At 39.3% G+C, this 11,152-nt stretch overlaps 1 protein-coding gene across 1 annotated transcript; it reads left to right on the top strand.

Annotated features, from left to right (window-relative positions):
• Positions 1 to 6,328: 6,328 nt before the first annotated feature.
• thy1 (Thy-1 cell surface antigen) lies at positions 6,329 to 8,825 on the top strand. Its single transcript, XM_081615317.1, has 4 exons — positions 6,329 to 6,502; positions 7,044 to 7,087; positions 7,188 to 7,511; positions 7,649 to 8,825. The coding sequence occupies exons 1-4, from the start codon at positions 6,489 to 6,491 to the stop codon at positions 7,738 to 7,740; spliced, it is 474 nt and encodes a 157-aa protein (XP_081471443.1). The 5' UTR covers positions 6,329 to 6,488; the 3' UTR covers positions 7,741 to 8,825.
• The last annotated feature ends 2,327 nt before the right edge of the window (positions 8,826 to 11,152 follow it).

Raw genomic sequence — 11,152 nt, 5'->3', positions numbered from 1 at the left:
CTCCCCCTTCAGGACAAAAACAGGACGAACCACCACCACCAACAACAACAACAAAAAAAAGTTCAACTTGGGTGACATCTGGTGCTAAAGAAAAGTAAGATATATGGATAAAGATGACTTCCTATAGCACCAAAACATTGAATCAAAGATGTGTTTATTCTAAATGCATTATAATCCATCTTTCATAAATCATAAACATATTTCTTGAGAGTTATAAATAAAGGCAACTGCACTTCTCTGGTCTTTATTTATAACATTTATAATTATCCTGTCCTAAATGACTGAAAATCCACAGCAAGATAAGTAGAATTATGTAAAATGTTACAAAATAAAAGTACTTATTGTAAGAAAATGTGTTAAAGTGAGGATACTGTAAGTCCTCTTAATTGGTTCTAGGCAGCCTTGTAAAAGTATGCACATATCTTGAAGCTTTTACAGTTTTGTTAATTTATACTCCCAAATGTCCATGTATTGTATTGACATTTCATGTAACAGCCCAACTCAACAGCATGAAAGAGAGGAGAAACTAAAACCTATGTGTATTTAGTCTCCTTTCCTCTGAGGCTGTTCATTAAACCCCCCTTGTAATCATTTTCCCTAATCTAGTTAATGAACATGATCCAACTCTATAAATGGAGCTGTTCTGTGAAGGTCACCTAGAGAACATTAGTGAGCAAGCAGACAGGTCAGGGATAAAGTTATTGTGAAGTTTATAAACAGTTGGATCATAAAACAATATTTCAAGTTTTAAACATCTCACAGAGCAAAGTTCAATCCATCATCTGACATGGAAAGAGCATCATTTACCTATAAGCCTAACAGGCCCTGACCTAAATTAAGAAAACCCAGAGATTAGGCAAGAGGAGTTTTATTTAGACAAGCAGTCAAGAAGCCCGTTACAACTCTGGAGGAGCAGCAGAGACACACAGCTCAGGTCTGTTGACATGACTACAGGTCCCTCTAAAAAATTCACATATTGTGATAAAGTTAATTATTTTTCATAATGTAATGATAAAAATTAAACTGACATGTATTTTAGATTCATTGCACACCAACTGAAATATGTCAGGCCTTTCATTGTTTTAATACTGATGATTTTGGCATACAGCTCATGAAAACCCAAAATCCCTGTATCAAAACATTTGCATATCAGGAAAAGTTTCTCTGAACGAGCAGTTAACCTCATCATCTGAATCAACGAAGTAACTCTAAACACCTGCAAAAGATTCCTGAGGCTTTTAAAAACTCCCAGCCTGGTTCATTACTCAAAACCGCAATCATGAGTAAGACTGCCGACCTGACTGCTGTCCAGAAGGCCATCAATGACGCCCTCAAGTAAGAGGGTAAGACACAAAAAGAAATTTCTGAACGAATAGGCTGTTCCCAGAGTGCTGTATCAAGGCACCTCAGTGGGAAGTCTGTGGGAAGGAAAAAGTGTGGCAGAAAACGCTGCACAACGAGAAGAGGTGACCGGACCTTGAGGAAGATTGTGGAGAAGGGCCGATTCCAGACCTTGGGGGACCTGTGGAAGCAGTGGACTGAGTCTGGAGTAGAAACATCCAGAGCCACCATGCACAGGCGTGTGCAGGAAATGGGCTACAGGTGCCGCATTCCCCAGGTCAAGCCACTTTTGAACCAGAAACGGCGGCAGAAGCGCCTGACCTGGGCTACAGAGAAGCAACACTGGACTGTTGCTCAGTGGTCCAAAGTACTTTTTTCGGATGAAAGCAAATTTTGCATGTAATTCGGAAATCAAGGTGCCAGAGTCTGGAGGAAGACTGGGGAGAAGGAAATGCCAAAAGCCAGAAGTCCAGTGTCAAGTACCCACAGTCAATGATGGTCTGGGGAGCCATGTCAGCTGCTGGTGTTGGTCCACTGTGTTTTATCAAGGGCAGGGTCAATGCAGCAGTTATCAGGAGATTTTGGAGCACTTCATGCTTCCATCTGCTGAAAAGCTTTATGGAGATGAAGATTTCATTTTTCAGCACAACCTGGTACCTGCTCACAGTGCCAAAACCACTGGTTTACTGACCATGGTATTACTGTGCTCAATTGGCCTGCGAACTCTCCTGACCTGAACCCCATAGAGAATCTGTGGGATATTGTGAGGAAAAAGTTGAGAGACGCAAGACCCAAAACTCTGGATGAGCTTAAGGCTATCGAAGCATCCTGGGCCTCCATAACACCTCAGCAGGGCCACAGGCTGATTGCCTCCATGCCACGCCGCATTGAAGGCTGCAGAAGGATTCCTGACCAAGTATTGAGTGCATAACTGAACATAATTATTTGAAGGTTGACTTTTTTGGTATTAAAACACTTTTCTTTTATAGGTCGGATGAAATATGCAAATTTTTTGAGACAGGGATTTTGGGTTTTCATGAGCTGTATGCCAAAATCATCAGTATTAAAACAATAAAAGACCTGAAATATTTCAGTTGGTGTGCAATGAATCTAACATATATGACAGTTTAATTTTTATCATTACATTATGGAAAATAATGAACTTTATCACAATATGCTTTTTTTTTTTAGAAGGACCAGTGCATTAGTCACCAGTTGTGCCTTTCAAAGTTATATAACAAAAAAAAGGAAAACTAAATGAAGTCTTGCATAATTTTCACTCAACTTCACAAATGTATTACTTTGTGTTGGTCAGTGAACTGAAATATCAATAAAACACACTGAAGACTGTGACAAAATGTGAAAAAGTTAAAGGCCTATGAATGTTTCTCCAGTTTTTCCAGGTATTATTCTGTTTCAGTCAACAACCCTCCCAGTAGCTGCAAGGTGATTGTATAAGATCAGGAAACTCCTGTTTGATTGGTTGGAGAGTCATCAACAAGTTTCACTGTTCAAGATGTGCACATGTTGACATTTTGTGGCACTATAAACTCAGCTGGAGAGGCTTGTTGTGAAGAGGATGAAAAATAAAACATGGAAAAAGTCATATTGATCTTTAGAGGGAAACATACGGCTCCATTATGAACAAGGCACCATTGTGTTTGTTCTAATTGTGCGAACTGGTGGAGTTACAAACGCCTGAGTGTTGTTTCTACATACTTTTTCTCTGGAGTTTTTTTTTTTCAATTCCTCTGTAACCTAAACATATTTATTTATATTTGTTGGAATATATCGAGATTGTGACTCTCTTCCAATTAAGAGAAGCATGTTGCTTCATTAGCTTTTTTTAATTTCCAGAATTTTTTTAATTCTGGAAATTAAAAAAATTTCCAGAACTTTTTTAATTCTGGAAATTAAAAAAAATGATTAGGTAATCCGTATTGAGCATATGACTCCTCACGGACTCCTCTGCGGAAAAAAAAAAAATCCTAGCCTTACAGGGAGTGATTTCTGTTTGAGCAAAAGCATGTTAACATTTTTTTCCCCTTCACGTTTAAAATGCAGGGTGTGGGCTATGCAGTGGCTAAGATATCCCACTCATTCCGATTTTTGGCCAGTGTTGAACTGAAAGGGTAAAATCTAATTAACATCTAGCAGGGTAGTAAGCAGCAAATCACTCAGTTGCATAGTTTAATTGAGTGAGTAATACAAGCGAAGGCTCTTCTTTCATCTGCAGCGTATCAGCAGCAGCAGCAGCAGCCAGTGGAGCAGCCCGGATCACAGCCACAGAATCCCAGTCGAATACTCTTGGCAGGAATCCCCACAACCTGCTTTCTCAGCAATAAATATATTTTAAAACCATGTAAGACATGTGAACAAAAGAAGACAAAGAAGAAGAAGAAGAAGAAGAAGAAGAAGCAGCGTTAATGTATGACATAAAAAGACAGCATAAAGGAGTGGCATGCTGTGTCACAGAGAGCTGTGGTTTGTGCTGCTCTCAGACTTCTGTCTGTGTCCCAGGAGATCACTTCAGCGGGCCAGTTGTTCACCGGCTGTCCAGGAAGGACCTTGACAAAATGGATGATGAGCCGTGTGAAGGAGATGCAGAGGACACTTTAGGTTTAGCTCAGTAAATTACACAATATGGACTGTAGTGAAGGTGCAGTTCATCTTGTTTATACACTAAATAGGAGCCATAAATATATACATCCCTGGTAAATGTTTGGAAGAGCATATTGGCAGGTGACTGATGCCACACGGCTCAAAACTAAACTTACCTTGCAGGAGGAGAGTCCCAGTAAGCGTGAAAGTAAGGAATGTGGATGAGTGATGACACTGTAGCAAACAGCTAATGTGTGCTAGCTGTGTGCTATTCTGCTAGATGTGTGTTAGCAGAGTAGCAAACAGGTGATCTGTTAGCTCGTCGTATTGAAGTCCAACATGGAACCCAACAGCCAGCTAGAGCTAGCTGCTCTAGCTAGCACTGTGGCGGCGTTGTTTTCAACCCCTGTGTTAGTCTGCTGATCAGTTATAAGTTTCCAACTTTCTTTAGTATTAAAATAATAAGTCTAGTTCTCATATTATTTTATTTTGTGAACTTTAATTAGTCAATCAAGTTTATTTGATATTATTAAGAAGTTTATTTCACATTTCAGCAACAGTTCAGCATACTTTACATCATTAAAACACAAAAGTACAAAGTCGTACAACACACAGTCAACAACTGAAGCAACACATTTAAATTGAATGTTTTTATTGAAATCACATAGATGTCAGTTGAAGGGTCCCCAAAGCTCAAACTGTGGGATCAACACACTGAAGGTAGAAAGAGAAAAAATACAGAAACAAGTGTTTTGACTGTGTTTTGCAAAGGTTTTCATGAAATTACAAAAATAGTTTAGTGTTACAGTGTCTTATTTGTATCTTGATGAATGATTGTATCGTTCTTACAAAAGCGACATTTCAGGCATTGTTTCCCATTTGAATCCATTCTGTTCATGTCTTAGTTTGATGACATATGAGTTAAATGTGTGTGTTTAATTTAGTTTTTTGTGATCGGTTGTGGAAACTTGTCGCCCGGGTGTGCGGTTGGTTAGTGCCAGTTGGTATGGCAGGATGCACCTTGAACTTGTTGCTAGTCTGTCACAGGCAACACAAAGTCATGCAGCTAACTAAACATGAAGATTTTTTTGACTGTCATTGGAAACTGGAGTATCCCAGCAGGAACCTACACACACAAGAAGGACACACACACTCCAGGCATAAAAGCCCACGGTCAGGATTTGAACCTTTTTTTTACTTCAAGTCAAAAGTCCTCACAACTTACAGCTACATTCAACCTCTGAATGTTTATATATACAACACCACTAAGATAAAAAATGCTCACATCCTGTTATTAAGAAAAGCACCTCCACAGCATGATGCTGCCTCTACCATGTTTCAACCATATGTGATGTAAAATAGTATTTAGTAATTGCAGTTTTTTATTATTATTATTTACCTTTCTGTCACACCTAAATGCTTCAGATCATCAAACAACTTCTAAATTAAAAGATGACTTGAAGCAGAACAAAAAACTTTCAAATCATGATTTAATTTATTAAAGTAGAACTGACTAGAGGAGTTTTGGTCCTTTTTTTTTCCAGAATTGTTTTCATTCATCCATACTGAAGAGGTTTTTGAGGAAGAATATGCATGTAATCATATTTGTTGGTCACCACATTGGGATGACCAACAAATTGGGATATGTTTGTTGAGCATCCCAAGGTCATGACCTTGGGATGCTCCCTTGAATGTCAGTTTTCTTGAATCATGAACACTGATCATAATGAAAGGGCAGAATGCTCCAGATGTAGTTCTAGGTTATCTTGTGATGTTTTTTGGATAAGTTGTTGAGCTGATGGACTAATTTTTAGCCGGACAGAAACACCTGGATATGTTAGGGTGTCTTTAATGATGCTGTTCTAGTTGAAGGTGAAATTTTGTCCCAGTCTCAGATTTCCTTCCAGGATTGCCCTTTATTAACTTCATCTATGTTCAAATCAGATCTGAAAGGTTTAAGAAAAGCATCACCGCGGCATGATGCTGCCACCACCATGTCACACTCTGAGCTTGTATGCATACATTTTTTAAATAATTTGTCTTGTTACAAACATAAATGCTAGTCTGCAATTGGGAATTGTTATAAAGTAGTTCATAATTGTGGATTTGTTTCACAAATAAAAATATTAAAATGCATTTTTATTTTCACTTAAACCCCTAAAAAGTCCAAACGCTGCTGAAGTCATGTAATCAGTAAGCACAGTCCACCCGAGTCCAATTTAATCTCACTGTAAATACTTGTCATAACATCCCAGATGTCTCTCAGATTCAGCAGCCCGAGTCTGTGAATTTGGAGCATAAGGTTTGTGTATTGACATGTGATCCTCTGTGCCTTGGTAAAACAGAGGCGGAAAAAAAAAAAAAAAAAAATCAATAGCAAACCTCATATGTCCCCAAAGTCCACTGGAGCAGCATGCTCTTCCCCTCTCCTCCCTCTCTTTCTCCCTTTTCTGTCCCCCTCCCTCTCCCCTCCGCTTCTTCTATAAGCCGACCTCTACTGTATCTACCCCCGGCATCGCACTGCAGAACACTGAGGAGGACTCAAAATGCATCAGAGAAGGTGAGCATGATTCATACTCAGGCATGTCAATCAGATCTGAGCTATACAGGCTGCTCCTCTTTCATTCCGTTCGTCGGCATAAAAGTGTTTGGCTCCAAACTGCAGTGAAGCATTTGTCTTTTAATGAGAAGGTCCGTGTGAGTCAAATTAAATGTTGCTGGACCGCCTTGTGTGCGTCTGTGTGTGTGTGTGTTCTTAATATATTCAGTGTGAACAGATGAATAATCGTCCTGTGCCGTCCACAGAGGTTAGACAAAGGAATGCGTCAATACTGGCAACTCACCAGTGAAGTTTGCAGCTCCGTGTCTTTGCAGCGTAAACAGTGAGGCTGTTTTGTGATCAGATGGGTGTTACTGTACTTTTTCTGCAGAGCTACAAGAAATGTGATATTTATGCCTCCTGTATCTGAATCTGATCTTTACAGCACAGTCAGCTTTATTTGTTTGGAGCATCACTGATGCAGAGACTCTAAAGCAAACAAAGAAAAGCATTATGCGTGTGTTTGCCCTGGTTTAATTGGGTGATTTATTTGTTTCTCCAGGAATCTTGGGAGAATGTTCCTATTGATTACAGTGTTACTCTTTGGTAAGGTGATCTGCAGATTGTGCCTTTTCTGACATCTACAAGGCTTCTGATAAGTTTTCCCAACACTAAGTACACATAAAGCGTGTCTTCTAACGTCCAGGCTTCGCGTCGGCTCAGAAGGTGGTACAGTTGTCCTACTGCTCCGTGGCCGAGAACAACCTCAGGATGGACTGCAAGTACGCACTTCCAGCTGAGTCACCGGAACCCTTCTGCAAATACACGCAGGGCGAGAGGCTCCTCGACACCACCAACCCGGACGAGGAGCAGCACGCCCCCTACAAGAACCGTGCCAAAGCCCGTATCTTTCCAGGCAACGTCTGCCGCATGCTGTTCAAGAACTTGCCCAAAGGCAAGTCCAACTTCACCTGCAACATCAGGCTGGGCGACTCAGCCGCTGCCACCAAAACCTCAGTGGTGGAGAAAAGTAAGCTGCTCGCCCGTCACGGCCATTGTTCTCTGCAGCTGTGCACTTCCTGTTATTTTATGTGCAAAAAAAAATAACAAAGGAAGCCGTCATTCTTCTGAAATGTTAACATTTTCCCCCTTTTTAAAACTTTACAGAGCTCCTGCTTCCGTGCTCAGCATGGAGTGTCCTGTTACAAAGCTGCAGTGGCCTACTGCTGACCTTGATGACTCTTCCTACGCTGCTGTGAAGCAGGCGCCATACAGCTGCATATGCTAACACTTGCTTCCACAATCACTTGGTGACGAATACTGGACTCTCTTCAAGTTGTGTGTATGCACAAAGTGCAATAGTTCAAACTGAATGTACGTATAACGAATGTTGGTTTTGTCATAGGGCTGTATCCTCTGCATTATATACACTCGATACTAAGCACAGAAACTGCTGCATACTCTTTGTACTCTACAATACTTTCACGTGTCGGAGAGTGATGGGGCTTATTAGGTCCTGAGAGACTTTACTGAGCAAAATGCATGAATACGACCCAAATATCCGAAAACAGTTTTAGCTGCAGTTAGTACCTGGAAGATATAAAGCTTTAGCCTCTAGTCTTGTTAATAAGATAATATTTATCTATATCTACGATGCAGTTATGAGGGCGTTTTAAACAAAGTGTGACAACTTCTTTAGCTATGCCATATCTCAGCTAAAAATCCTATCCAGCTCCAAAGTTATGCAACTTGGCGCTCTGCAATAATGAATTATTGCCGAGTTTCACCTCTTTTAAAGGTAGGCAACGTGTTTATCCCGCTGACGGAAATCTGTCCCATGTGTCTCTTCTTGGCTGGCTGTCAAACACCAAGGGCAGACAGTGGTAACCACAAGCCACACAGGTCAAGCAGCGGGGAGGGCGCAGTCGTTTGTCGATAGGGATCGAAATAGGGCTACAAAGAACGCCGATGGAGATCAGAACTGAACTTCAGAGGCTCTTAGTGATGGAGCACAAATATGCATGCATGAGCAATAATTTCTCTCTGGCGTTCTGTTGACTTCTGTAATGGGATTACAAGGAAAAACCAAAAGTAGGTTGTTATTTTGCCTCACATTTGTGCCTGAGACTCCCATGTTCGGCCAAGGCTTGTTGAATGCAACTTAGATGCTATGAGTTTAATTAGCAGTTATTTCATTTAAGAGGAACTAATAATGTAAAGTGTTTTTACTCATGTACATAGTTAAATAGGCGGTGTGTAGCAAAAGCACAATCATATCAATGCACTGAAAAGCACTATTGTACTATGAACTGTATACTGACAATAAACTGAAGTGAAAGAGGAATGACAGTCTCTGCTTTGCAAAAGTATGTCAGTAGTACATTTCAATCTGTTACTGATTAATTTGTAATCCTGTGAACAAAAGTGGGACACATTTTTTGTATTTTTTCCCCTAGAAATTCAATCTATTTGTAAACAGATATTATTGTAAACATGGAATAGAAAAGTTCATAAAAAATGAATGCAACTAGCATATTTTAAATGGATTGTTTACCCAATTACAATAATTTCAGGAAATCCCTGCTAATCTATGACCGCAGCAAAATGTGCTGCCATGCAAACTACTGAGAGTGATGCTGACATGAAGCCTTTTCTACCCTTTTACAAACATAATTTATAATTTGATTAAAAAAAAAAAAGACTTCAGTGGACTTGTGTGCTTTGGCCAGATAAAACAAAAGTTAAGATTTTTTCAACAAATATGACTGAAACAACGAGGATGTGGAAAAACACAGCTGTCCACTTGGTGGTGAGTCTGTTGTCTTTTCTTCCTCAAAGACTCTTTGTAGAAAACATTGTTACAATTACAAACTCTTAAATACTTGGGGAAGTTTAAGTGAAAATAAGTTAGGACAGGAAAACATGTGGCCAATTCAGCGCAGAAACAAATCAAAATACACAAAATCAACCTTCCTACATGGTCATCTTTTCCCCAAACCTTATTCCTGTAAACATGTAGTTAAGTGAAGAGAGGAGAGTATAGGAAAAGACCCAGGAAAATCTAGAGATTGTAAAGCTGTAATTCTCAGGTACAGATGATTGTTTTGAAAAAGAGGAAAGAGCAGAACTACTTAAATATGCACTACACGTGTAGTTAAACATTTAACGAGCCTCTGCATTGCGAATGAAGCAACCCTCAGAGTGCTGCTTAAACATTCATGTCTATCAAAGAAGCTGCTATTCAGGTTTGAGGACTTTGCTCTCTCGTTTCTTCCCTTTGCATCACACCTCAGATATCTCAAACTGGATTCCATTATGTTTATCGGAACAACTCTTCCACTTCCCCGTAAACAGAAGGAACTTGAAAAGCATTCACACCCCTTGAGCTCTTACGCATTTTGTCACGTCACAACAAACTTCAGCGTGTTTAATTTCAGAAACTTAATTTCTCAGAAACTTGTGCTCTGATTCAGAATTGGCTTTTTGATGGTGAAGGGAACTCAATGACATCTTGACTTTCTTTGCCATTTCTTTGTAGGAAAAGCCAACATTTGAAGTGTCATGATGGTCTGTCTCTCTTCTTTTAATTGCCTCCTTTTTTTGCCATTTTTGTAGAAACACGCTGCTTTTCATCACACAACAGTTCAACAGCTGAACAGCTGTAAATTGTTAACCTATTTTGTGTTGCCTGAAAAGGGCCATGTTGTATAACTCTAAAAGTTACATTAGTTTTCAGTTTGGCGTAACTTTTTCTTATCTTTTAACCTCTAACAGCTCACCACTTACCTTTGTACCAATCAATGGACTTGAACTAGGGGTGCAAACAATAAATCAACCCTGATTTCCTTCATTTTGGGAGATTGGTGAGAAACCAATACTTAAATGTGAAGCTGATCTCATCCACCAATCTTATCTTCCTCGGCAAAGGTCTAAAAATCAGCCACAGTCATCTATTTCTCTGTGAGAGAGGGTTCACTGATAAACCCATCCACCACATCATGTCTGCATGCTTAGTTAGTCACTCTACTGTTGCCAACTCAGTGACTTTCTTGCTACATTTTGCAACATTTCAGACAAAAAATTGCAGAATCAGCAGGTCAAGTTTTTTTTTTAAAAGATTGGCAATCGTCTATCAAACAGAAAAATGCAATCTGTGCATCCCTAACTTGAATGACTTGAACTGCAATAAAAACATTGAGAAGTGGAAAAATTGTGCTATTTTCAAGTAGTGTAATTACAGCTGGCTGTTTATAGATTACTAAAATATTTATATTAATTTTAAAAATGGCAAAGACTGAAACTGGGAAAGCTTTGAGAGGATCGTCAAGCAGAGCTCACTCTAGGATTTCAAAGATTAACAAGTCATTGATCTCAACTGGATCCAGAAACACAAGAAATAAATGACAAAATTAAAAAATATAGATTTTTTCAAACTCACAAGGAGTGGTTGACAATGTTTACAGAAGGTTAGTATGAGCTTTAATTGTAGCAGTATTTATCAGTTTCTAGAAAACAGCTGTTAAAATTGTTACACAATTCTTAAAATTAGCTCATTTTAGAATAAATTGTCGCAGTTCAGAATTATACAGGGAGTCAGTGGTGGAGAAAGTACTCAAAAAATGTACTTAAGTAAAAGTACAAATACACAGTCAAAAATGTACTTAAGTAAAA

The sequence above is a fragment of the Poecilia reticulata genome, chromosome 14, assembly GCF_904066995.2.
Source record: "Poecilia reticulata chromosome 14, P_reticulata-male-v2, whole genome shotgun sequence".
Lineage (NCBI taxonomy): Eukaryota > Metazoa > Chordata > Actinopteri > Cyprinodontiformes > Poeciliidae > Poecilia > Poecilia reticulata.
The sequence above is the reverse complement of the archived record's forward strand: the minus strand, read 5'-3'. Positions and strand labels throughout refer to the sequence as shown.